Raw genomic sequence first — 27,115 nt, 5'->3', positions numbered from 1 at the left:
TCCAGGCTGAGGCACCACCATGTTAGAGCAGGCATCACAATGTGGATATGTGCTCGGTTCAGGCAGTATGAGCTTACATGCAGTGCATATTGAGTACAGCCTTGCAGCCTTGCTCCTAGTGAGAGACATGCTGCTGAGGTGGAGGCTCTGCAGTAAAGAACACACTCCTTCAGAATGACCCCCAGAGAGTGTATAAGAAAGTCCACAACCAGAGGTTGTGGCTTACCAGACCGTTGTGTGTGCCCTCCGGATTCCCAGCTTGGACCCCCAGACAGATTGCAGAGCTGCAGCAGCCAGCGCCGATCAGTGTGTGAACGCTGATAAAATGGCGCCGGAGTGAGGAGGGGGGGCGGGGTTTAGTCCAAGAGCAGGAACCGGAGGGCCAAGGAGAAATACAGGGGAGGGACACATTTCCTCAGAGAGGACTGTCCTCCCCTGTGCTGAACGGCCGGTGGGCGGCGCCGCACTGTCCCCCTGCATGACTGACATGCAGGGGCAGTGAAAACGAAAGTAGGCCGCAGCCGAAGCCGGGGCCTAAATTTTTCCATGCGGCCGACGAGCAGGCACCCTTGGCGCGGTTCTCAGGAAAAAACCAGAGAACCGGCCGGAAATTACAGCAAAGTTAAATAACACACTCTCCCCACAATAAATGTACAAGGGACCCCTCAATAACGTCTCAATACTTAGCTTATGAGACGCAGGGCCAGATCCCTGAGGGATGAGCGCTCCGTCCGGCAGGGTCCTGAAAGGGCTGCGGATGGAGACCGGTCTCCTGCAAAGCAGTGAGAACCGTGATGGCTCCCACTTCAAGCCAGAGCCCGAGGGATGGTGAAGGAGCGCGGCATGTAAGGCTCCAGCCTTGTAAAATCAACCTTAACAGCACCGCCGACACAGTGGGGTGAGAAGGGACATGCCGGGAGTCCAGCTTGGACCCGCTTTTCTTCCAACTCTTTAAAATCAAAAATCAAAAGAGAATGCATGTGTGTGTGACCTCCTGAACACAAAGCATTTAACTGGCTAGATTTGGTCATCCAGGGGGTGTATATGCTCGGAGGGAGGAGCTACACTTTTTAGTGTAGTACTTTGTGTGTCCTCCGGAGGCAGAAGCTATACACCCATGGTCTGGGTCTCCCATAAGGAACGATGAAGAAAAGAGAAGGCTGAAAGGAGACTTAATAGCGGTCTACAAATATCTGAAAGGTCATCACTGTGAAGAGGGAACAACCCTATTTTCATTTGCACAATGAAGTACAAGAAGCAATGGGATGAAACTTAGAAGAAGGAGATTCAGATTAGAAATTAGGAAAAACTTTGATAGTGAGGGCAGTCAGAACAGGAGTGGAACAGGCTACCACGGGAGGTAGTGAACGCTCCATCAATGAAAATCTTCAAGCGGAAACTGGATAAACATATAGCTGGGATGATTTAGGAAAGCCTGCACTTGCAGGGGGTTGGACACGATGGCCCTTGAGGTCACTTCCAACTCTACCATTCTATGATTTAAGCCTGAAGCCGCTGTGTGAACAGGCCTTAAATACAGTTCTCATATTTAGGCCACGTGCACATGTTCAGCATTTCACCTCAGTATTTGGAAGCCAAAACCAGGAGTGGAACAGTCAAAGGAAAAATAGAATAGAAACACGTCACCACTTCTGGATTTTTTACCCACTCCTGGTTTTGGCGTACAACTACAGAGGTAAAAAACTGAAATACTGAATGTATGAACCTGGTGGCCTTAGGCCTGATTTACGATACAATATACACGAACTGTACAAGTCCCTGTCCTTGAAAGGGCCGTTAGTCTCATCTTTAGTGTGTTATGTCGGGGAATATAAGTGACATGCATACCTTATGGAGCTCCTTTCTGACGACGTATCCTTTGTACACAGATTGAAGTCTTTTTGCAGCGGCTTGTTTTTGCAGAAACTCTCTGCGGATATTCCTTGTAACAATAGTCTCACGCCATCTCCTCTGAATGCGCACTGCGGCCTCTCGAAGTTTAGTGAACCTAAGATCATAGACAGAAGGACGTCCATCACTGTACTATTCTCACAAGACTTAGGCTATGTGCCCACGTTGCGTTCTGTCCCTGCAGAAATTTCTGCAGCGATTTGAACAGCACACGTGCGCTTCAAATCGATGCAGAAACAGTCCGTAAAAAAAAGCCGATTTCATGCGCTCTGGATGCAGCCTCTCCCACAGACAGAGCGGGACCTGCATCCAAAGCGCATGAAAGAAGTGACATGTTGCTTTTTAGAACGCAGCGTTTCGGCAGCAGGCGAAGCGCTGCGTTCTAATACGCCACGTGGGCATGGATTAGGCACAATCTTCATAGACTGTGCTGGGGACGCAGGACGCATGCAGTTATGCTGCGGTGCAGAACGCAGCGTAACTGCATGAAAATACGCTACGTGGGCACATAGCATAGATACAAATCTTTCTATGTATGTAATGAGGCCACTATGGCAGTACGGCGTACCTCATCCGTTCTTGCTTGGTTCTCACATGTCTCTGAAGACCCCTAACAGTCCTGATAAGGGTCCTGTAGTTTTTTCGGATAGTGTAGGATCTGTAGAATCGCTGGATCACACAAACAGCCCTCTCCTTTTTTAAGGATGCTCTGATTTGGGACCCTCGGAAGGCTGCCTGTTTTATAACAATAGTGTTTAGAAACAAGAAAAAAAAAAAAAAAAAAAAAAGAACGGCAACAAAACTAATGTTAAGTTATTTTTTTTTATTAGCAAAAAAATTTGTTTACTTACCGTAAATTCTCTTATAGTTCCGTATTGGGAGACCCAGACAATGGGTGTATAGCTTCTGCCTCCGGAGGACACACAAAGTACTACACTCAAAAGTGTAGCTCCTCCCTCTGAGCTTATACACCCCCTGGAGAACCAGATCTAGCCAGTTTAGTGCAAAAGCTGAAGGAGAATAGCCACTGTGAGACTGTGACCGGGGTTATCTATGACGGCCGGTATGTCTCACCCAGGTTGTGCTCACTCCATGATAGAAAGTGAACCCACTATAGGGTTAATGCTGTTTCCCTACAGACTGAAGGAAGGGTTAAATAGAATCAGGAACAAGGGCAGGTGTGCCGGGTGTGGGGAAGTGAACAGAACTCCCTGAGTTTTCTGCTGGAGAGGCACCTGTATTGTGTTATGGACTTTTGTTTTGGACATTAAAACCGTGTGCTGTGAACCTTGATGCCTGGATCCCGTGTCTTCTGCTGCGCAGCCGACCGTGCTACCTCACATATGGTGGAGAATCGGCGGGCATCACAGCCGGTGAGGTGTAGCATCCATCCCTGGTGACCCAGCAGCGCATGTCCTGGATTCGAGCGGCTATACTACAGCCCAAACCAGGCGACGCCATGGAGGACATACTAAAGCATTTGGCTCAGGCTAATGCACAGCAACAACAGGCTAATGCACATCAACAACAGACCAATGCACACCTGCTCCAATCCTTGCAAGTGCAGGAAAAAAAATTCCAAGACCAGATGGATCAGGCCAATGCACGTCAGCAGCAATCCTTGCAAGTGCAGGACAAAAGGCACCAAGACCAGATGGAGCAGGCCAATGCACGTCAGCAGCAAGCCTTGCAATTGCAGGAAAAAAGGCACCAAGAACAGATGGTTCTCCTGGCCAAGTCGATCCGTGCCGGACCGGCAGCAACAACCCCGGGACCGGGTGATGACGGCAGCGTCCGGAAAGCGGTGAGACAAGCGTTGCAAAAGATGACCCCGGGGGACGATGTGGAAGCGTTCCTGGCGGTGTTTGAGCGGGTGGCCGAGCGGGAAAAGCTGCCGACCCCCCAGTGGGCTGAGGTATTGTCACCCTATCTGACGGGGGAACCCCAAAAAGCGTACCTGGACCTCGGTACCGAGGACGCCATTGACTATGTGACCCTAAAAGCCGAAATACTGGCACGGTTGGGGGTGAATACCTATGTACGGGCTCAGCGGGTAAATCAGTGGTTCTATGAGGAAGCCAAACCCGTACGCTCCCAGGCCTATGACTTGTTGCATCTTGTAAAAAAATGGTTGCAGCCTGACACTCTGAGCCCGGCGCAGATGGTGGAAAGGGTAGTAGTGGATCGTTTTGTGCGCACTTTACCCGTCACCGTTCAACGGTGGGTAGGACAGGGTGACCCGAGTACCCTGGACCAGTTAGTGTCCCTGGTAGAGCGGCATGTGGCTACGCAGGACTTGATACGGGACACTGAGACTTTGCGTACCGCCCGTCGGTCCGGCCCCTCCAAGCCTAGGGCCAAGGACCCACCGCCGACAACGGTGCAGGAGTCCCCTACCGTCCCGCCTGAGGTCCGGAAGGTTCTGTACCCTAAACGACAACCCGTCAAGGGGGTTTCCGTCCCCATTAGATGTTGGCGGTGCCAGCGGGTGGGACATATGGAAGCCCAGTGTCCACTCACCACGGAGCCCATGGATTGTGGGGTTACCCGGCGGGGTTCAATGTATGCTCAGGTGGTGTGTACCGCTGACCTGGTCTCCCCAGAGACGGAGCCCCACTTGTGCCAAATACAGGTGAATGGATGTCCGGTTACAGGATTGTTGGATTCCGGAAGCTTAGTGACCCTTGTGCGATCCACCTTGAGGGCTAAAGTAAAGGCCACAGGACGTACCGTGGGGGTGGTTTGCATACATGGGGACCGCCGAGACTATCCCACGGGGATTGTCACCATCACAGCACCTTGCGGTCAGGTGCAACATGAGGTGGGACTTCTTAACACTCTTCCTTATGACGTGATCCTAGGAAGGGATCTGCCCTATTTTTGGACTTTATGGAAGGGACCCCCTAAGTCTCCTCAGATATTGGTCAGTCCGGGACCTGAGCCCTACAATCCTGAATCCGGGACACCTGCCGTAGGGGTCCCCATGATAGGGACAGAGTGTGAACCCGATAGGTCGCCCCTAGAGGTATTGGCAGGAGAGGCTGAGACGGTCGAACCCATCCCGGAGTTGGAGGCGTCCCCGGATACGTTTGGGACTGCCCAACTCCAGGACCCTACATTAATACATGCCCGGAGTCAGGTGACAGTAATTGACGGGGTGGCACAGCTGCCCGGTGCCCAGGTAAGGTACCCCCATTTCGCTCTTAAGCAGGATTTACTCTACCGGGTAGATGAAATACGGGGCGTGGGGGTAGAGCAGTTGGTGGTGCCCCAGCCGCATCGTCGGCGGGTCCTCGACTTGGCTCATAAACACCTGATGAGTGGCCACCTGGGGGTCAAGAAAACGCAGGAGCGAATATTGCAAAGGTTCTATTGGCCCGGAGTCTTTGGGGAGGTAAAACGGTTCTGCGAAACCTGCCCGGAGTGTCAGCTTACCGCACCCCTGACCCATTTTCGCAGTCCGTTGGTACCGTTACCCATTATAGAAGTCCCTTTTGAACGGATAGGGATGGATCTGGTGGGGCCCCTCGTAAAGTCCGCTCGAGGGCACCAACACATCCTAGTGATCGTTGACTATGCCACCCGGTATCCCGAGGCGATACCTCTCAGACATACTGCAGCAAAGCTTATAGCTCGGGAGTTGTTTGCTGTGTTCTGTCGGGTGGGGTTGCCCAAGGAGATCCTTACGGATCAGGGGACCCCATTCATGTCTAAAGTGACCAAAGAGCTATGCCGGCTACTCCAGATCAAGCAGTTGCGTACGTCTGTGTACCATCCTCAAACGGACGGTTTAGTGGAGCGTTTCAATAAAACCCTGAAAACCATGCTAAAAAGGGTGATTTCAAAAGACGGGAAAGACTGGGATATGATGCTTCCCTATTTGATGTTTGCCATCCGTGAGGTGCCACAGGCATCCACGGGGTTTTCGCCTTTTGAGTTGTTATACGGGCGACATCCCCGGGGATTGTTGGACCTGGCAAAGGAAACATGGGAGCAAGAGCCCACCCCCCATAAAAGTGTGATTGAACACATTTTGGGTATGCAGAACCGCATAAGCGCGGTCATGCCAATTGTGAAGGAGCATTTACAGGAGGCTCAGGCCGCGCAAAGCGGCCGCTACAATAGACAAGCCACCGTGCGGACCTTTAAACCCGGGGATCGGGTGTTGGTATTAATCCCCACGGCGGAGAGTAAATTCCTGGCTCAGTGGCAAGGCCCCTACGAGATAAAGGAAAGAGTCGGGGTGGTTAACTATAAAGTATTGCAGCCCGGTAGGCGGAAACCTGAACAAATATACCATGTCAACCTATTAAAACCCTGGCAGGAACGGGAAAGCCTGATGGCTGTTTTTTCCCCATCTCCCTCCCCTTCGGGTCCTTCACCTCCGGCTCCAGCGACCTCCGGAGAGGACGAACCGGAAGTAAGGATTGGAGAAGCCCTCACCAAGACTCAGAGGCGAGAGGCCAGACGGTTGGTTCAGCAGAACCCCGATGTCTTCTCCGAGCTGCCCGGTAGGACCAGTCTGATACGACATGATATTGTCACCGAGCCCCACCTGAAGGTACGCCTGAAGTCATACCGGGTACCGGAGGCTCGACGACAAGCCATATCGGAGGAAGTAAAGACAATGTTACGCCTGGGGGTCATCGAAAAATCCCGGAGTGAATGGGCTAGTCCGATCGTCCTAATACCAAAACCCGATGGCTCCTTAAGGTTCTGCAATGACTTTAGGAGATTGAACAAAATATCCAAGTTCGATCTCTACCCCATGCCCAGAGTGGATGAGCTGATTGATAGGCTGGGACAGGCGCGGTATTTTACCACGCTCGACCTGACCAAGGGGTACTGGCAGGTGCCACTGACGGAGTCCGCCAAGGAGAAAACCGCTTTTGTTACGCCGGAGGGTCTCTTCCACTATGTTGTCTTGCCTTTTGGGTTACATGGCGCTCCAGCCACGTTCCAGAGGTTGATGGACTTAGTGCTGGAACCCCACCAGGCGTATGCATCAGCGTACCTTGATGACATCATTATTTACAGCTCCGAGTGGCAGACCCACTTGGAACAGGTACAAGCGGTGGTGGACGCGCTTCGAACAGCCGGACTGACAGCCAATCCCAAGAAATGTGCATTGGGACTCACGGAAGCCCGCTACTTGGGCTACGTGATAGGCCAAGGAGTGATTAAGCCCCAAATTAACAAGGTTGAGGCGATCCAGAAGTGGCCTAGACCCCTGACCACGAAGCAGGTTAGGGCCTTCCTGGGTATCGTGGGGTTCTACAGGAGGTTTGTAAAGGATTTTGCGGGACTATCAGCCCCCTTGACGGACCTTCTCAAAGGCAAGAAGTCCGTCATGGTGCGCTGGACTCCGCAGGCCGAGGACTCCTTCCGGGCCCTGAAGGGGGTCCTGTGCGGACAGCCCGTTCTTGTCAACCCTGATTTCCGGAAGGAGTTCATAGTACAGACTGACGCCTCTGAGATCGGCCTGGGGGCAGTGCTGTCTCAGGTAGTTCAGGGGGAGGAACACCCCGTCACCTTCTTAAGTAGGAAGCTCACCCCTCCCGAGCGGAATTATAGCGTAGTGGAGAAGGAGTGCCTGGCGATCAAGTGGGCCTTGGAGTCCCTACGCTATTACCTGCTGGGACGGCAGTTTCGCTTGGTGACGGATCACTCTCCACTGGTCTGGATGAGGTCCGCCAAGGAACGGAATGCCCGGGTTACCCGGTGGTTCCTTTCTCTGCAGAACTTCCGGTTTACGGTTGAACACCGGGCAGGTAGGTTGCAGGGCAACGCCGATGCCTTGTCCCGCGGGCCGTGTTTGATGGCTGGAGTTCAACCCCGCGCGCTTGAACTGAGGGGGGGGGTATGTGAGACTGTGACCGGGGTTATCTATGACGGCCGGTATGTCTCACCCAGGTTGTGCTCACTCCATGATAGAAAGTGAACCCACTATAGGGTTAATGCTGTTTCCCTACAGACTGAAGGAAGGGTTAAATAGAATCAGGAACAAGGGCAGGTGTGCCGGGTGTGGGGAAGTGAACAGAACTCCCTGAGTTTTCTGCTGGAGAGGCACCTGTATTGTGTTATGGACTTTTGTTTTGGACATTAAAACCGTGTGCTGTGAACCTTGATGCCTGGATCCCGTGTCTTCTGCTGCGCAGCCGACCGTGCTACCTCACACCACCCACAAGTAAAAACAGAGCAAGAACCGGAACAACCGGAGACTCTGTCCACGACAACAGCCGGTGATAACACGCGGAACAAGAAACTGCCAACAGGCAACAGGGAGGGTGCTGGGTCTCCAAATACGGAACTATAAGAAAAAGAATTTACGGTAAGTAAACAAAATTCTCTTTCTTTATTGTTCCTATGGGAGACCCAGAGAATGGGACGTCTCAAAGCAGTCCATGGGTGGGAATAAACAGAAAAAACTAAGTAGGCGGAGCCTAACTTCACAAATGGGCGACAGCCGCCTGAAGGATGAGTCTGCCCAAGCTCGCATCTGCCGAAGCATGAGCATGCACTTGGTAGTGCTTTGAAAAGGTATGCAGGCTAGTCCAAGTGGCATGATAATCTTCGTAGAGAAGAACGGCAGGCCTTGGAAGAACTTAGGCGCATGAGGAATGTCATTTTTAAGCCGGCGGACAAGGGGGGCAACGTGGTAGTGTGGCCTGTGGACCTCTATGAGAAAGAGGCCTTCAGGCAGCTCCACGACCCCCTTTGTTATCAACGACTTTCTAAAGACCCTACAGATGCCTTTCAATTAGAACTGAATGAGATATTGGATGAAGCTTTGGAGCAGGGCATCTTATCAAAGAAAACATGGGAGGGTCTCAAAGTGAAATGTCCTAGTGTGCCCACACTGTACCTCCTACCGAAGGTTCATAAAGATATAAAAAATCCCCCCGGAAGACCTATTGTTTCGGGGAATGGGAGTCTAGTGGAACCAATATCAAAACTACTTGACCATTTTCTAAAACCAATTGTGATGGAATTACCATCATTTGTGAGGGACTCTACAGAAGTCTTACAGAGACTAGATGGGATACACATGGATGAGGACATGTTCCTTGTCACATGCGATGTAGAGTCCCTCTACACTAGCATTTCCCACTCTCTAGGGCTGTCGGCTTTAAGGTTCTTTCTGACGAACCGTGATATGGAGAGCGATCTTGTTGATTTTCTTTTGATTACCATGGAGTATGTCCTCTCCCACAATTATTTTGTTTTTAAAGATCGCTTTTTCCTACAGAAGAGGGGCGTGGCGATGGGGGTGGCGTGTGCCCCATCCTACGCCAACCTCTTCATGGGAATGTGGGAGAGGGAATTTATACAAAGTAGTGAGGTGAAGTTTTCTGGTTCAGTGGTACTCTGGCTGAGATTCATTGACGATGTTCTCTTTATCTGGCAGGGTACCAGGACACTACTGGAACATTTTCTATTGCATTTGAATGACAACACATGGAACATCAAGCTGACATACTCCATCAGCAAAATGAACATCAACTTCTTGGATCTTGACATCTCTGTTGACGATCGAGGATATCTGCATACTAACATACATCGTAAGGAAACAAGTGTTAATGCATTTTTGCATGCCAAATCAGCTCATCCGTCACACGTTATCCGTGCCATACCCACCGGCCAATTTATTCGAGCACGGCGTATCTGCGACAAGGAAGAAGACTTTGAAGGTCAAGCGGAAAATCTGCGTTTGCGATTCCTGCAACGTGGTTATAAAGCGGAGCACATTAATCGAGCTTATCAGCGATCAAAGAGTCTGGAAAGATCGGCACTCTTGACTCCACATCCAAAAAGACAATCTGAAGATAGACTGCGCTTTATCACCACTTATCACTCCAGATGGCCGGAATTGACCAATGCAATTTCTAAACATTGGTCAATCCTAAAGCAGGATCCAAATTTGCGCGATATTGTGACTAATGAACCTTTCTTTGTAGCAAGAAAAAGTAGGACACTACGGGAGTTCTTGGTGCATAGCCATCATGTTGGTACACCGTCCCAATTTATTTTCGATTCTAGGGGACCGAAATGGGGGTCTTGGAAATGCGGTAACTGTTCTGCTTGCAAATATGTCGTAAAGACCCAAAATTTCTCGGATGCTTCTGGTAACAGAACATTCAAAATACTGCAACATATAAATTGCAAAACCACACATGTAATTTATTTGGCACAATGTCCATGCGAGAAATTATATGTGGGAATGACCACACGCGAACTTCGTGTTCGAATTCTTGAGCATATTAGGGACATAAGAGCCGCAGAATCAGTTACTGCAGACCAAGTAGAAAAGATTGCCAAGTTGAAACCCATTGCCAAACATTTTCGGGAATGTCACCTGGGTCAGGGTCATCGTCTCCAATTTCGGGGCATTGATAAACTACATTTGGGTAATAGGAGAGGTGATGTAACCAAGAAGTTGGGACAAATGGAATGTAAATGGATTACCTTGTTAAGATGCATGAAACCAGTGGGTCTAAATGATCAATGGGGATTTTCTAATTTTTTGTAAATTTGAGGTGATTGGTATTTTTATTGATCGTATTCAATTTGCATATAAATATTTTACTTTTCTTCCATGCTTCGCATGGAGGGTTGACATCTTCTATGCCATCCTCTCTGGAGCATTTTGTTGAAAGTGCTTATTTATCTATATTTTGTGACCCTACAAATACTGTGTCATCTGACCCCTTGAATAGCGGACCCACAGTGTGACTGTGCATCATCCTATGATAATAATTTTTTATATTTTCTATGCCCTACACAAAGGGCGATGGCATCTCGGGTGCCACCCCTCTCTGTAGTATTGTTATAGTAGGGTCCGTGAGACCATATGTATGAGATCCCTGCTTTGTGTTCTCGTCTCTTGGCTTCTGAAACGTTGGTATTCCAGAATTTTTCCGATTGCGACTGGTGGGAATGGCCGGATTACTATTTGTATTTTTCTATGCCAGACACAGAGGGCGAGGACACCTTCGTGCCGTCCCTCTCTGCGATCTTGCTATAGAAGGGTTCTTTGAACCATGTGGACATTGTGTTGAGCGTATCTTTAACATCTTTATGGTGATCCTTAAACGTACGTATTCATGTGAATAATAAGTCCTTTTTGATTAGATGGTCTGATTTGTATGTATATAACATATTACCTCCTAGATTCTCTAAACTTTTTTCATTCTATGCCATACACAGCGGGCGGCGACACCTCTATGTGCCGCCCCTCTCTGCAGTATTGTTATAGTAGGGTCAAATTGACCAAGGGGACGGATGCATGGGCTGGTATCCCTTCCCTCTGTAATTATGACACTATAGAATTTCTCCATTTTGGATTGACTGGCTCTTTGAGGCTGGGTTTTACTATGCCATGTACAGGGGGCAACGGCACTTTTTTCCGTTCCTCTCTGTAACATTGCTATAGAAGTATCCTTTGGACCACGGGGATATTATGATGACTGGATGCTCTCCTGGATCTTCCTTATTGATGCTATTGCAGGGATTCTCTAGCCCTGATTTATGAATGTAAGAAAATAATAATGATCTTTTGTATGGACAAATTCCTATGCATGTACTGTATTGTCTTCTGAATGCTCCGATTGCATTGCTATGCTTGTCTATATTATCTCCTTTTTTAAACTGGGGGGGGATTTGGAGCACTTACTTTTGTGAATAAAGAAAAGGAAATACAAGGTATAATGCACTTACGTGTGGATACATTTTTTCTAAATATAATGCGTATCTTTTCCTTTACACATAACCAGGTAGATTATGGCTTTATGAATTGTAATTGTGATAAACAATATGTATCTATCAAAGTCTATATGTGTCATGGTTGCCATTTTTGGGAAGATTCCCTGGAGGTATACAACAAAATGGCGCGTACTCCCTCTATACACAGCGTCATGAGTGCGGACGCTGCTGTGCGCGTGCGTGGTTTCTCCTCCTCCTGCCTCGGGCTGCCGGCGCGTCATCACAGGCGACTTGGTCGCCTTTCCTGACGCTCCTGCGTCTCGTGGTGGGGGAGGAATGCCGTCGCATGCGTATCAGCAGCGCCCGGTAAGCAGAGCGCTTAATTCAATAGACATTTCAGCTGTGCGGGAGCTATATTAAGTGCCCTGATATCCCCTCACATCACTCCCTGACGAAGCTACGTGAAACGATCGTTGGAGTGGTGTGGGGGGGGTCTGTCTTTACCAGGTATTACATCATAATAATCTATTGACATTCAGCATTATATGGATTGATGCACTGAATATATGTGCATTGCATTTAACAGTGTTTAAATCAAATGCATCTTTCCATGTGATTTTCTTATATGTTACACTAGTCTGATGTCTTTTTCTGAAAACTCCATGGAAACTACCATAGTTTAACCCCTGATGGGTTCAGCTGATTGATGTCACCTTATGTGCAATACCATGCGCATCAATATGCGTGTTATATCTGATTGATGTTTTGTCTCTCTTTTATATAAAATCTACGAGAACCATCAGAGATTGACCCTTATAAGCTCAGCTGATTAAAATCACCTTATATGTAGTATAATTGAGGATCTGTGGTACACCTCATGGAGCTATATGGTTTCACATTGTAAAACTGACTAGTGGTTATCTGGACAGACCCTCCGTTTTACACCTTATCTGTTTTTATTCATGTCTTTTGTGTATATGTTTTTTTAATCATGATAATATAGATTAATTGTATATTTTGAAATGGTCACTGTAGTGATTTATTGGATTACTGATTGAGATGCACTCGGGGACCACATGATTGTTTTTGATATAGATTATCTCCTTGTGAGTAAAATAGTCCAAGTGGCAGCCTGACAAACTTGCTGAGCCGTAGCCTGGTGCCTGAAAGCCCAAGAGGCACCGACAGCTCTGGTCGAGTGTGCCTTGATCCCCGGCGGGGGAGGCACCTGAGAACACTAGTAGGCATCCGAAATGGTCGACCTAATCCAACGGGCTAAGGTCGGCTTAGAAGCAGAGAGGCCCTTACGCCGACCTGTGGTTAGCACAAAAAGAGAGGTGCACCGCCTAAGAGCAGCGGTGCGAGACACATAGATCCGGAGAGCACGCACCAGATCCAGAGTATGCAACGCTTTTTCAAAGCGATGAACAGGAGCCGGACAAAAGGAAGGTAGGGTAACGTCCTGGTTAAGGTGGAAAGGAGAGACCACCTTCGGAAGAAAGTCCGGAGTCGGACGGAGAACCATCTTGTCTTGATGAAAAACCAAAAAAGGTGACTCCGAAGAGAGCGCGGCCAAATCAGAGACTCTCCTGAGGGAAGTTATGGCCACTAGAAAAACCACTTTCTGTGAAAGACGAAACAAAGAAACCTCCCTAAGAGGCTCAAAGGGGGGTTTCTGCAAAACCGTGAGAACCAAATTGAGGTCCCAGGGATCCAAGGGCCTTCGGTAAGGCGGAATGATGTGAGACGCGCCCTGCAAGAAGGTGCGGACCTGAGCCAGCCAGGCGATACGCCGCTGGAACAGCACTGACAGAGCCGAGACTTGTCCCTTGAGAGAGTTGAGGGACAGTCCCAGCTGCAGACCGGACTGTAGAAAGGACAGAAGGGTCGGCAAGGAAAAATGCCAAGGAGGATGGCCGGAAGAGCGACACCAGGACAGGAAAATTTTCATAGTCCTGTGATAGATCTTGGCAGAGCAAGACTTACGGGCCCGAGTCATAGTGGAGATGACTTCAGGGGGGATACCAGAAGCCGTCAAGATCCAAAACTCAAGAGCCACGCCGTTAATCTGAGAGCCGCAGAATTCTGGCGGAAAAACGGACCTTGTGAGAGAAGGTCTGGACGGTCCGGAAGATGCCACGGCAACTCTACAGACAGATGGAGCAGGTCTGGGTACCAAGCTCGCCTGGGCCAGTCCGGAGCAATGAGGATGACTCGACGGCCCTCCATTCTGATCTTGCGCAGAACTCTGGGCAAGAGAGCTAGAGGGGGAAACACATAGGACAGACGAAACTGAGACCAGTCTTGAACCAGAGCGTCCGCGGCGAATGCCTGAGGATCGTGGGAGCGAGCCACGTAAACCGGAACCTTGTTGTTGTGACGGGATGCCATGAGGTCCACGTCCGGAGTGCCCCACTTGCGGCAGATTGACTGAAACACTGCCGGATGCAGGGACCACTCGCCACTGTCCACGGTTTGACGGCTGAGATAATCTGCCTCCCAGTTTTCCACGCCTGGGATGTGGACTGCGGATATGGTGGACTTGGAGTCCTCCGCCCATTGAAGGATGCGTTGTACCTCCAACATTGCCAGGCGGCTGCGTGTCCCGCCTTGGTGATTGATGTAGGCAACCGCTGTCGCGTTATCTGACTGGACTCGAATGTGCTTGCCCGCCAATAGGTGGTGAAAAGCTAGGAGAGCCAGAAGCACGGCTCTGTGGTGGAGACATACCGCTCCCCAGCCGGATAGACTGGCATCCGTGGTGAGGATCACCCAGGACGGGGCCAGGAAGGAGCGTCCCTGAGACAGAGAGAGGGGCCGAAGCCACCACTGAAGAGAGCTCCTGGTCTGTGGCGATAGAGCCACTAACCTGTGCAAGGAGGAAGGCCGCTTGTCCCAACAGCGGAGAATGTCCAGCTGCAGTGGACGCAGATGGAACTGGGCAAAGGGAACAGCCTCCATTGACGCCACCATCTGACCCAGCACCTGCATCAGGTGCCTGACGGAATAACGGCGGGGCCTCAGCAGAGAGCGCACCGCCAGATGGAGGGACTGCTGTTTGATTAAGGGCAACTTCACAAGTGCCGGCAGAGTCTCGAACTGCATCCCTAGGTACGTGAGCCTCTGGGTCGGAGTCAGAGTGGATTTGGGCAGAATGACAAGCCACCCGAATTGGGCTAGAGTGGCGAGAGTGAGCGAGACACTCCGCTGACAGTCTGCGCTGGATGAAGCCTTGACTAGAAGGCCGTCCAGGTAAGGAATCACTTCCAAGCCCTGGAGGTGCAGAACCGCAACCACTGCTGCCATGACCTTGGTGAATACCCGAGGGGCCGTGGCTAACCCGAAGGGAAGAGCCACGAATTGGAAATGTTCCTCTCCGATTGCAAAACTTAGCCAACGCTGGTGTGAAACTGCAATTGGCACATGCAGATAGGCATCTCTGATGTCGATGGATGCCAGGAAATCCCCTTGGGTCATTGAGGCAATGACTGACCGCAGAGATTCCATGCGAAAATGCCGCACCTGAACATGCTTGTTGAGAAGCTTGAGATCCAGGATGGGCCGGAAGGAACCGTCCTTTTTGGGGACTAGGAAGAGATTTGAGTAGAAACCTCTGAACCGTTCCCGGGCGGGAACCGGTACAATTACTCCGTTGGCCTGCAAGGATGCCACGGCCTGAGAGAAGGCGGCGGCCTTGGAGCAGGGGGGAGTTGACAGAAAAAATCTGTCTGGCGGGCTAGAAGAGAATTCTATCCTGTAGCCGTGGGAGATGATATCCCGCACCCACTGATCGGAGACGTGTTGAAACCACGCGTCGCCAAAGTGGGAGAGCCTGCCACCGACTAAGGACGTTGCTGGCGCGGACAGATAGTCAAGAGGAGGCTGACTTAGTGGCAGCAGCTCCTGCGGTCTTCTGTGGACGCGCTTTTGTGCGCCAGTTGGATTTTTGGTCCTTGGCTGAGTTAGTGGACGAGGCCGAGGGCTTAGAGGACGACCAGTTGGAGGAACGAAAGGAACGAAACCTCGACTGATTCCTACCCTGGACAGGTTTCCTGGTTTTGGTTTGTGGCATGGAAGTACTCTTCCCGCCAGTAGCTTCCTTAATAATTTCATCCAGCTGTTCACCGAACAGCCGGGACCCAGCAAAAGGGAGTCCAGCAAGGTACTTCTTTGAAGAAGCATCTGCCTTCCACTCTCGAAGCCACAAGATCCTGTGGATAGCGAGGGAATTAGCCGAAGCCACCGCAGTGCGGTGATAAGCCTCCAGCATGGCAGACATGGCATAGGATGAAAAAGCTGAAGCTTGGGAAGTTAAGGTAACCATTTCGGGCATAGATTCCCTGGCGAGGGAATGCATCTCCTCTATAGAAGCAGAGATGGCTTTGAGAGCCCACACTGCTGCAAAAGTCGGGGAGAACGAGGTCCCTGCCGCCTCATATACAGATTTGGCCAGAAGGTCAACCTGGCGGTCAGAGGAATCCTTAAGAGAGGTGCCATCAGCCACTGATACAACGGTCCGGGCTGAGAGTCTAGACACCGGGGGGTCTACCTTTGGTGAATGAGCCCACTCCTTAACCACCTCAGGTGGAAAGGGAAAACGGTCATCAGAACTACGCATTGGGAAGAGTTTGTCAGGACAGGCCCTAGGTTTGGTCATAGCGGCCTGAAAACTGGAGTGGTTAAAGAACACACACTCTTTGTCCTCTTAGGCGAGGTAAACTGGTGCATTTCTGCCAGAGAGGGTTGCTCCTCTGATACTGGCGGATTGAGATCCAGTACAGAATTAATGGACGCAATCAAATCACTAACATCTGAGTCACTTTCGGACAGATCAATGGGGCACATAGAGTTAGCCTCCGAGCCCCCTGTAAAGGCATCCTCCTCGTCCTGCGAGACAGCTTCTGAAACAGAGCCGCGGGACGAGGAAGGAGAGGGAGCCCTGCGTCTCTCCTCTAAGGAGGACGGGGTCTGGGACCAGATGATGAATCCTCTGTGAGCTCCGGTCCTGACAGACCCCTAGCAGCAGAGGCACCCTGTGAAGGGGGCTGATGCATGTTCAGCAAAGTCATGGACAGCTGTCCCATGGAGTCGGCAAAAGATTGGGAGATAGACCTAGATAAGGATTCTACCCAAGCCGGGGGTTCAGCCACAGGAGCCGGAGCAGCCGGAGAGACCACTGGGGGTGCGATTCCAGGCTGAGGCATGGTCAGGTTAGAGCAGGCATCACAATGTGGATAGGTGCTCGGTTCAGGCAGTAGGAGCTTACATGCAGTGCATACTGAATACAGCTTTGGAGCCTTGCTCCTCGTGTGAGACATGCTGCTGGAGTGAGGGCTCTGCCAGAATGACCCCCAGAGAGTATATACAGAGGTCCACAACCAGAGGTTGTGGCTTACCAGACCGCTGAGCGGTGTTGCGTGCCCTCCAGATCCCAAAGCCCGGACCCCCAAGCACCTCAGCAGGGATGCTGCAGACCAGTGCTGATCGCAGGGAAAACGCTGAGAAAATGGCCGCCGGAGCGAAGAGAGGGGGCGGGACTTACTCTGGGAGCGGGATCTGGAGGACCATAGAGACTTACAGGGGAGGAGACATGTACTCAGTGAGGAGTGTCCCTCCCCTGTGCAGAACGGCCGCTGGGCGGAGCCGCGCTGTCCCTCCGAATGAATGACATGCAAGGGCAGTGAAACCGAAAGTAGGCCTCCGGCGAAGCCGGGGCCTAAATTTGAGCGGTGCGGCCGGCGCGCAGGCACCATCGGCGCGGTTCTCAGGCGACAGCCAGAGAACCCGCCGGAAATGTCATAAAACTCACTCAGCACACTCTCCCACAACAATAAAGTACAGGGACCCCCAATATATAAACGTCTCAGGTACTTAGCTTGCTGAGACGCAGGGTTCCAAGTCCCTGGGGATGAGTGCTCCGGTCCAGCAGGATCCTGAAGGGCTGCGGATGGAGAACCGTGCTGGCTCCCACTTCAAGCCAGAGCCCAGGAGGGATGGTGAAGGAGCACGGCATGTAAGGCTCCAGCCTTGGAATCAACCGTAACAGCACCGCCGACACAGTGGGGTGAGAAGGGACATGACGGGGGTCCAGGCTTGGACCCGCTTTTCTTCAAACTCTTTCCAAAAATCAAAAATCAGATGAGAATGCATGTGTGGATGTATGCCTCCTGAACACAAAGCGATAAACTGGCTAGATCTGGTTCTCCAGGGGGTGTATAAGCTCAGAGGGAGGAGCTACACTTTTGAGTGTAGTACTTTGTGTGTCCTCCGGAGGCAGAAGCTATACACCCACTGTCTGGGTCTCCCATAGGAACGATAAAGAAGAAGGGAATTTTGTTTACTTACCGTAAATTCCTTTTCTTCTAGCTCCTATTGGGAGACCCAGACAATTGGGTGTATAGCTTCTGCCTCCGGAGGCCACACAAAGTATTACACTTTAAAAAGTGTAACCCCTCCCCTCTGCCTATACACCCTCCCGTGCATCACGGGCTCCTCAGTTTTGGTGCAAAAGCAGGAAGGAGGAAACTTATAAATTGGTCTAAGGTAAATTCAATCCGAAGGATGTTCGGAGAACTGAAACCATGAACCAAAAGAACAATTCAACATGAACAACATGTGTACACAAAAGAACAACAGCCCGAAGGGAACAGGGGCGGGTGCTGGGTCTCCCAATAGGAGCTAGAAGAAAAGGAATTTACGGTAAGTAAACAAAATTCCCTTCTTCTTTGTCGCTCCATTGGGAGACCCAGACAATTGGGACGTCCAAAAGCAGTCCCTGGGTGGGTAAAAGAATACCTCGATAAAAAGAGCCGAAAAGCGGCCTCCTCTTACAGGTGGGCAACCGCCGCCAAAAGGACTCGCCTACCTAGGCTGGCATCTGCCGAAGCATAGGCATGCACCTGATAGTGTTTCGTGAAAGTGTGCAGACTCGACCAGGTAGCCGCCTGACACACCTGCTGAGCCGTAGCCTGGTGCCGCAATGCCCAGGATGCACCCACGGCTCTAGTAGAATGGGCTTTCAGCCCTGAAGGAATCGGAAGCCCAGAAGAACGGTAGGCTTCAAGAATCGGTTCCTTGATCCACCGAGCCAAGGTTGACTTGGAAGCCTGCGACCCCTTACGCTGGCCAGCGACAAGGACAAAGAGCGCATCAGAACGGCGCAGGGGCGCCGTGCGAGAAATGTAGAGCCGGAGTGCTCTCACGAGATCTAACAAGTGCAAATCCTTTTCACATTGGTGAACTGGATGAGGGCAAAAAGAAGGTAAGGAGATATCCTGATTGAGATGAAAAGGGGATACCACCTTAGGGAGAAATTCCGGGACCGGACGCAGAACCACCTTATCCTGGTGAAACACCAGGAAGGGGGTTTTGCATGACAGCGCTGCTAGCTCAGACACTCTCCGAAGTGATGTGACTGCCACTAGGAAGGCCACCTTCTGCGAAAGGCGTGATAGAGAGACATCCCGCATCGGCTCGAAAGGTGGTTTCTGAAGAGCCGTTAGCACCCTGTTAAGATCCCAGGGTTCCAGCGGATGCTTGTAAGGTGGGACTATGTGGCAAACTCCCTGCAGGAACGTGCGGACCTGCGGAAGCCTGGCTAGACGCTTTTGAAAAAACACGGAAAGCGCCGATACTTGTCCCTTGAGAGAGCCGAGAGACAAACCCTTGTCCATTCCGGATTGAAGGAAAGAAAGAAAAGTGGGTAAGGCAAACGGCCAGGGGGTAAAACCCTGATCAGAGCACCAGGATAAGAAGATCCTCCAAGCCCTGTGATAGATCTTGGCGGACGTTGGTTTCCTGGCTTGTCTCATAGTGGCAATGAGGACGCTAGGAGCCAGGACTCAATGGCCACACAGTCAGGTTGAGGGCCGCAGAATTCAGATGGAAAAATGGCCCTTGAGACAGCAAGTCTGGTCGGTCTGGGAGTGCCCACGGTTGACCCACCGTGAGGTGCCACAGATCCGGGTACTACGACCTCCTCGGCCAGTCTGGAGCGACAAAGATGGCGCGACGGCAGTCGGACCTGATCTTGCGTAACACTCTGGGCAGCAGTGCCAGAGGAGGAAATACATAAGGCAGTCGAAACTGCGACCAATCCTGAACTAATGCGTCCGCCGCCAGAGCTCTGTGATCTTGAGACCGTGCCATGAATGCCGGGACTTTGTGGTTGTGCCGAGACACCATGAGGTCGACGTCCGGCGTTCCCCAGCGGCAACAGATCTCTTGAAACACGTCCGGGTGAAGAGACCATTCCCCTGCGTCCATGCCCTGGCGACTGAGAAAGTCTGCTTCCCAGTTTTCTACGCCCGGTATGTGAACTGCGGAGATGGTGGAGGCTGTGGCTTCCGCCCACAGCAGAATCCGCCGAACTTCTTGGAAGGCTTGACGACTGCGTGTACCGCCCTGGTGGTTGATGTACGCGACCGCCGTGGCGTTGTCCGACTGTATGCGGATCTGCCTGCCCTCCAGCCACCGATGGAACGCCTTTAGGGCTAGATACACTGCCCTTATCTCCAGAACATTGATCTGAAGGGAGGACTCTGTCGGAGTCCAGGTTCCCTGAGCCCTGTGGTGGAGGAAGACCGCTCCCCACCCTGACAGACTCGCGTCCGTCGTGACCACAGCCCAGGATGGGGGCAGGAAGGATTTTCCCTTCGACAAAGAAGTGGGAAGAAGCCACCACTGAAGAGAGGTTTTGGCTGCCAGTGAAAGAGAGACGTTCCTGTCTAGGGACGTCGACCTCCTGTCCCATTTGCGGAGAATGTCCCATTGAAGTGGACGCAGATGAAACTGCGCAAAGGGAACTGCCTCCATTGCTGCCACCATCTTCCCTAGGAAGTGCATGAGGCGCCTCAAGGGGTGTGACTGGGCCCGAAGGAGAGAGTGCACCCCTGTCTGCAGCGAACGCTGTTTGTCCAGCGGAAGCTTCACTATCGCTGAGAGAGTATGAAACTCCATCCCGAGGTAAGTCAGTGATTGGGTCGGTGTCAATTTTGACTTTGGGAAATTGATGATCCACCCGAACCTCTGGAGAGTCTCCAGAGCAATGGTCAGGCTGTGTTGACATGCCACCCGGGAGGGTGCCTTGACTAGGAGATCGTCTAAGTAAGGGATCACCGAGTGGCCCTCAGAGTGTAGGACCGCCACCACGGATGCCATGACCTTGGTGAAGACCCGTGGGGCTGTCGCCAGGCCGAAAGGCAGTGCCACGAACTGAAAATGTTCGTCCCCGATGGCGAAACGCAGGAAGCGTTGATGCTCTGGTGCAATCGGCACATGGAGATAAGCATCCCTGATGTCGATTGATGCTAGGAAGTCTCCTTGGGACATCGAGGCGATGACAGAGCGGAGAGATTCCATCCGGAACAGTCTGGTTCTCACGTGTCTGTTGAGCAGTTTGAGGTCCAGAACGGGACGGAATGATCCGTCCTTTTTTGGCACCACGAACAAGTTGGAGTAAAAACCGCGACCACGTTCTTGAAGGGGAACGGGGATCACAACTCCTTCTGCCTTCAGAGTGTTCACCGCCTGAAAAAGTGCATCGGCTCGCTCGGGGGGCGGAGATGTTCTGAAGAAACGAGTCGGAGGACGAGAGCTGAGCTCTATCCTGTAACCGTGAGACAGAATGTCTCTCACCCATCGGTCTTGGACATGTGGCCACCAGGCGTCGCAAAAGCGGGAGAGCCTGCCACCAACCGAGGATGCGGTTTGGGGAGGCCGAAAGTCATGAGGAGGCCGCCTTGGAGGCGGTTCCTCCGGCGGTCTTTGGAGGACGTGACTTAGACCGCCATGCAGAAGAGTTCCTCTGGCCCTTCTCTGACCTGTTGGACGTGGAAGATTGGGACCTGGCTGAGGGCCGAAAGGACCGAAACCTCGATTGAATTTTTCGTTGCTGAGGTTTGTTTGGTTTGGACTGGGGTAAGGACGAGTCCTTTCCCTTGGATTGTTTAATAATTTCATCCAATTGCTCGCCAAACAAACGGTCGCCAGAAAATGGCAAACCGGTTAAGAACTTCTTGGAAGCAGAGTCTGCCTTCCATTCGCGTAGCCACATGGCCCTGCGGACTGCCACCGAGTTGGCGGACGCTACCGCTGTACGGCTCGCAGAGTCCAGGACGGCGTTCATGGCGTAGGACGAAAAGGCCGACGCCTGAGAAGTCAAAGACACAACTTGCGGAGCAGAGGTACGTGTGACCGCATTAATCTCAGACAGACAAGCTGAGATAGCTTGGAGTGCCCACACGGCTGCAAAGGCCGGAGCAAAAGACGCGCCTATGGCTTCATAGATGGATTTCATCAGGAGCTCCATTTGCCTGTCAGTGGCATCCTTGAGCGATGATCCATCTGCCACTGATACTACGGATCTAGCCGCCAGTCTGGAGACTGGAGGATCCACCTTGGGACACTGAGCCCAACCCTTAACTACGTCAGGGGGGAAGGGGTAACGTGTGTCATTAAGGCGCTTAGTAAAGCGCTTGTCCGGAAATGCTCTGTGCTTCTGGACAGCATCTCTGAAGTTAGAGTGATCGAAAAACGCACTCCGTGTACGTTTGGGAAACCTAAACTGGTGTTTCTCCTGCTGCGAAGCCGACTCCTCTATAGGTGGAGTTGGGGGAGAAAGATCTAGCACCTGGTTGATGGACGCTATAAGGTCATTTACTATGGCGTCCCCTTCAGGTGTATCCAGATTGAGAGCAACGTCAGGATCAGAGCCCTGAGCTGCGACCTCCGCTTCATCCTCCAGAGAGTCCTCGTGCTGAGACCCCGAACAGCGTGATGAAGTCGGGGAAGGTTCCCAGCGAGCCCGCTTAGCCGGTCTGGGACTGCGGTCCGTGTCGGAGTCCTCCCCGTGGGACCTAGGTGTCACCCCAGGAGCACTCTGCTGCGCCGACCGAGAGGGGCCTGGGGGCGATGAACTCACAGTGCCCGGGGCCTGTGTTACCGATCTGGACTGCAAGGCTTCTAGTATCTTAGCAGACCATCTGTCCATAGACTGAGCCATGGATTGTGAAAGCGACTCAGAGTTTCTCAGCCAAAACTGCAAATTCTGTCCCTGCCACCTGGACAGTGGAAGCCGGCGGTTCTACCTGAGCCGAGGGCCCCACCAGTGCCCGAGGCTCCGGCTGAGTGAGTGCCACAGGGGCCGAGCATTGCACACAGTGAGGGTAGGTGGAACCTGCAGGTAACAGAGCCGCACAAGAGGTACAGGTTGCAAAATAAGCCTGTGCCTTGGCACCCTTGCTCTTTGCGGACGACATGCTGTTGTCTCCTCTGAGAGTGATCAGTGAGGGTATATAGCCAAAAGCAAAACCATGCGGCCGAACAGACAAATGTATACAAAGATATATATATATATACACTTCGGCACCCTAGGGGGGCCAGCACCGGTTAACCGGTGTGGCTTACCGACCGCCCAAAGCGGTTGTGTGTCCACCAGATTCCCTGCCTGGGCCTCCCAGAGCTGCAGAGCTCGTTCTGAAATCCTCCACCGGCAGAAGTGATTGTAAAAATGTCTGCCAGAGCTCTCAGGGGAGGAGGGAGCCGTGGGCGGTGACTAATAAAGTGCGGGAATCTGGTGCCCCACAGTGCTCAGTGAGGGGGGAGGACGACACCTAAGTATGCTCCAGCCCTCACTGCCGACGTCCAGTCGACCGTCCCGCCCTTACCCCTGACTGGCAGGCCCGGGGGCGGGAGTTATGGTACTAGGCCGCAGAAGCCGGGGACTAAATTTAATAACGCGGCCGGCAAACAGGCGCGGTCGGCGCGGTAGTCCCGGTCGTCACAAAAAAACAGCAGCCGCTGCAGCGTCTGTAACACAGGCACTCCATGCACCGTCCCCAAGGGGACACAGAGTACCTTTTAGATGCAGGGCCTGTCCCTGATGATACCCAGTCTCCTGTCCGGCAGATTCCCCCAGGGGCTGCGGAGGGAGCCCGGTCCCAGTGAATGGTGACCGGTTAGGATCCCACTTCTCCCAGAGCCTCTAAGGCAGGGGTGGGGAACCTCCGGCCCGCGGGCCGCATGCGGCCCGCCATGACCTTTTATGTGGCCCCCGGGCAGATTCCCGGGGGAGGCAGTGCTGGTGCTGTCACCGCAGTTTGCTGCCGCCGGCCCTTTAAATCCACACATTGCTGTTTGTGCTGCAATGTGTTCTCCCGTCGGCCAGTGCCAATTGTGGGCGGGTCTACAGCAGCCTCAGCTTCCAGCCTTGTGTGTCCGCCCCCTGCCCTCCGGAGATCAGTGCCTGCCTTCTCCTTCTGATGCAGTGTCCGGCTCCTGCACTCCGGTGATGTGAGTGCAATGCTGCTGTGAGTCCAGCGCCGACCCTCTGCTGCTATGTGCCCTGCCCAATGCTTTGTGCCTCCTCACACCAGTTCTGTAAACCTTCTCCCCCAGAGTTGCATGAAACTCTCAGCGCACTGTGGCCCCCAATGTCGTGTGTGCACCCCTCCCCCAGTCCTGTGTGCAGCCCATCACCCAGTAGTCCTGTTTGCACCCCCCAATCCTGTGTGCAGCCCCCCAATGTCCTGTGTGCACCCCCACACAATCCTATGTGCAGCCCATCACCCAGTCCTGTGTGCACCCCCCAGTCCTGTGTGCACCCCCCCAGTCCTGTGTGCACCCCCCCAGTCCTGTGTGCACCCCCCCAGTCCTGTGTGCACCCCCCCAGTCCTGTGTGCAGCCCCCCCCAGTCCTGTGTGCAGCCCCCCCCAGTCCTGTGTGCAGCCCCCCCCAGTACTGTGTGCAGCCCCCCCCAGTCCTGTGTGCAGCCCCCCCCAGTCCTGTGTGCAGCCCCCCCCAGTCCTGTGTGCAGCCCCCCCCAGTCCTGTGTGCAGCCCCCCCCAGTCCTGTGTGCAGCCCCCCCCCAGTCCTGTGTGCAGCCCCCCCAGTCCTGTGTGCAGCCCCCCCAGTCCTGTGTGCAGCCCCCCCAGTCCTGTGTGCAGCCCCCCCCAGTCCTGTGTGCAGCCCCCCCCAGTCCTGTGTGCAGCCCCCCCCAGTCCTGTGTGCAGCCCCCCCCAGTCCTGTGTGCAGCCCCCCCCAGTCCTGTGTGCTGCCCCCCCCCCAGTCCTGTGTGCTGCCCCCCCCCAGTCCTGTGTGCTGCCCCCCCCAGTCCTGTGTGCTGCCCCCCCCAGTCCTGTGTGCTGCCCCCCCCAGTCCTGTGTGCTGCCCCCCCCAGTCCTGTGTGCAGCCCCCCAGTCGTGTGTGCAGCCCCCCCCAGTGATGTCTGTGCCTCCCCCCCCAGTGATGTCTGTGCCTCCCCCCCAGTGATGTCTGTGCCTCCCCCCCCAGTGATGTCTGTGCCTCCCCCCAGTGATGTCTGTGCCTCCCCCCCAGTGATGTCTGTGCCTCCCCCCCAGTGGTGTCTGTGCCTCCAGCCCCTCCAGTGGTGTCTGTGCCTCCAGCCCCTCCAGTGGTGTCTGTGCCTCCAGCCCCTCCAGTGGTGTCTGTGCCTCCAGCCCCTCCAGTGGTGTCTGTGCCTCCAGCCCCTCCAGTGGTGTCTGTGCCTCCAGCCCCTCCAGTGGTGTCTGTGCCTCCAGCCCCTCCAGTGGTGTCTGTGCCTCCAGCCCCTCCAGTGGTGTCTGTGCCTCCAGCCCCTCCAGTGGTGTCTGTGCCTCCAGCCCCTCCAGTGGTGTCTGTGCCCCCAGCCCCGCGTGTGGTGTCTGTGCCCCCAGCCCCGCGTGTGGTGTCTGTGCCCCCAGCCCCGCGTGTGGTGTCTGTGCCCCCAGCCCCGCGTGTGGTGTCTGTGCCCCCAGCCCCGCGTGTGGTGTCTGTGCCCCCAGCCCCGCGTGTGGTGTCTGTGCCCCCAGCCCCGCGTGTGGTGTCTGTGCCCCCAGCCCCGCGTGTGGTGTCTGTGCCCCCAGCCCCGCGTGTGGTGTCTGTGCCCCCAGCCCCATGCCCCCAGTTAATTAATTGCTTCACCCAATATAGCAGGGTCATTTAAACATTGATAATTTTGTGCGGCCCCCGAAGGTTGGTAGAAATTTCCAAATGGCCCCCGACAGAAAAAAGGTTCCCCACCCCTGCTCTAAGGGATGGGGAAGGAAAAACGGCATGTGGCTCCAGCCTTTGTACCCGCAATGGGTACCTCAACCTTAACAGCACCGCCGACTTAGTGGGGTGAGAAGGGAGCATGCCGGGGGCCCTGTTGGGGGCCCTCTTTTCTTCCATCCGATACAATCAGCAGCTGCTGCTGACTAAAATGGGAGCTTGAGTGAATGTGTGCCTCCTTCAACACAAAGCATAAAACTGAGGAGCCCGTGATGCACGGGAGGGTGTATAGGCAGAGGGGAGGGGTTACACTTTTTAAAGTGTAATACTTTGTGTGGCCTCCGGAGGCAGAAGCTATACACTTAATTGTCTGGGTCTCCCAATGGAGCGACAAAGAAACAACCTTTTTTCCTCAGATATACAATTCAAAATGTATAAGTAATCCTTATGTTAAAAGGATAAACAATGTACTACTATTATATTATACTGACATCTTCTAATCCAGGATTTATATTATAAACCCCAATAGGGCTAATCTTTCAAATTAATGTTATCTACATAGATCTGCTTAAATTTTTCAAATTTTTTTTAAACCATAGAATTTTTATTACATTTACAGCAATGGTGGTGCGTCTGAACTGGTAACACTATACGGCAACTTAAAAAAAAAACAAAAAACAATATATATCTATGCCAAAATTTTTGTTGAAATTTCTGGCACAAAGAAAGCCAACTAATAAGGTGTAACCTTACACTAAATTGTCTAACAAATATGCCAGATTTAAGAATCAGATTTAATAAACATGCCCCAGATTTTCTAGAAGAGTAGACCAGATACGTTTAACTGACAGCCATGGACTGTGAATGGCACGTATTATACATGGAATGAAATGCCACCTGCAGTAAAGCATACAAATATTAGACTAATCCTGTAACCTTTATATGGACCCCTTACTTATGCCCCTTTTGTTTGCAAATCAGTAACGTGTGTGCTTTAGAATACTAACCGGTCGCTGTGTTCTGCAGTTTTCAGCGCTGCTCGTGTCCTCTCCTGCATCATGTGACGACAGCTCTTTCTTACCATCTCGCACAGTTTTTTCCCTTAATGTAAGTCTATGAGAACCTTGTTCTGAGTCTTACAGACTTGCATCGAGAAAGTGACTTCCGGTCCATAGCAAAGACATGGTGCAAGCTGACAGATCACAACTATGGGCAGGTAATGTCGGAGAGGACCGGAGCAGCGCTGGAAACAGCAGAAGACAGCAATGGGAAAAATATTTTAATGCACAAACATCACTGATTAGTATCAGATGGGGCAATAAAAATATAAAAATAAAAAAAAAAAAAAAAAAAAAAAAAAAATCGCTAGTGTGGTTCTTTGTGGTTCTATTTTTTACCCTGTATGGGCGCAAGGCACCTTTACATAAGCTGATCTGTACAATCAAAACCTATGCATCACCCTCCTGACACTGATCAATAATGAGAGATGTCCCCATGCCAACATTCCTTCTAT

The 27,115-nt window shown here is 52.3% G+C and overlaps 1 protein-coding gene across 1 annotated transcript in view; it reads right to left on the bottom strand.

Moving 5' to 3' along the window:
* ASPM (assembly factor for spindle microtubules) overlaps positions 1 to 27,115 on the bottom strand; it is a 189,962-nt gene that overhangs the window by 46,148 nt on the left and 116,699 nt on the right. The window contains exons 21-22 of the mRNA XM_075322190.1: positions 2,480 to 2,646; positions 1,849 to 2,008 (exon numbers count right to left, since the gene is read on the bottom strand). Coding sequence (XP_075178305.1) covers positions 1,849 to 2,008; positions 2,480 to 2,646 — 327 coding nt within the window. The remainder of the gene's footprint in view (positions 1 to 1,848; positions 2,009 to 2,479; positions 2,647 to 27,115) is intronic.

Source organism: Anomaloglossus baeobatrachus, chromosome 8, assembly GCF_048569485.1.
Source record: "Anomaloglossus baeobatrachus isolate aAnoBae1 chromosome 8, aAnoBae1.hap1, whole genome shotgun sequence".
NCBI lineage: Eukaryota > Metazoa > Chordata > Amphibia > Anura > Aromobatidae > Anomaloglossus > Anomaloglossus baeobatrachus.
Note: the sequence above shows the minus strand (reverse complement) of the source record. Positions and strands in the feature narration are given on the sequence as shown.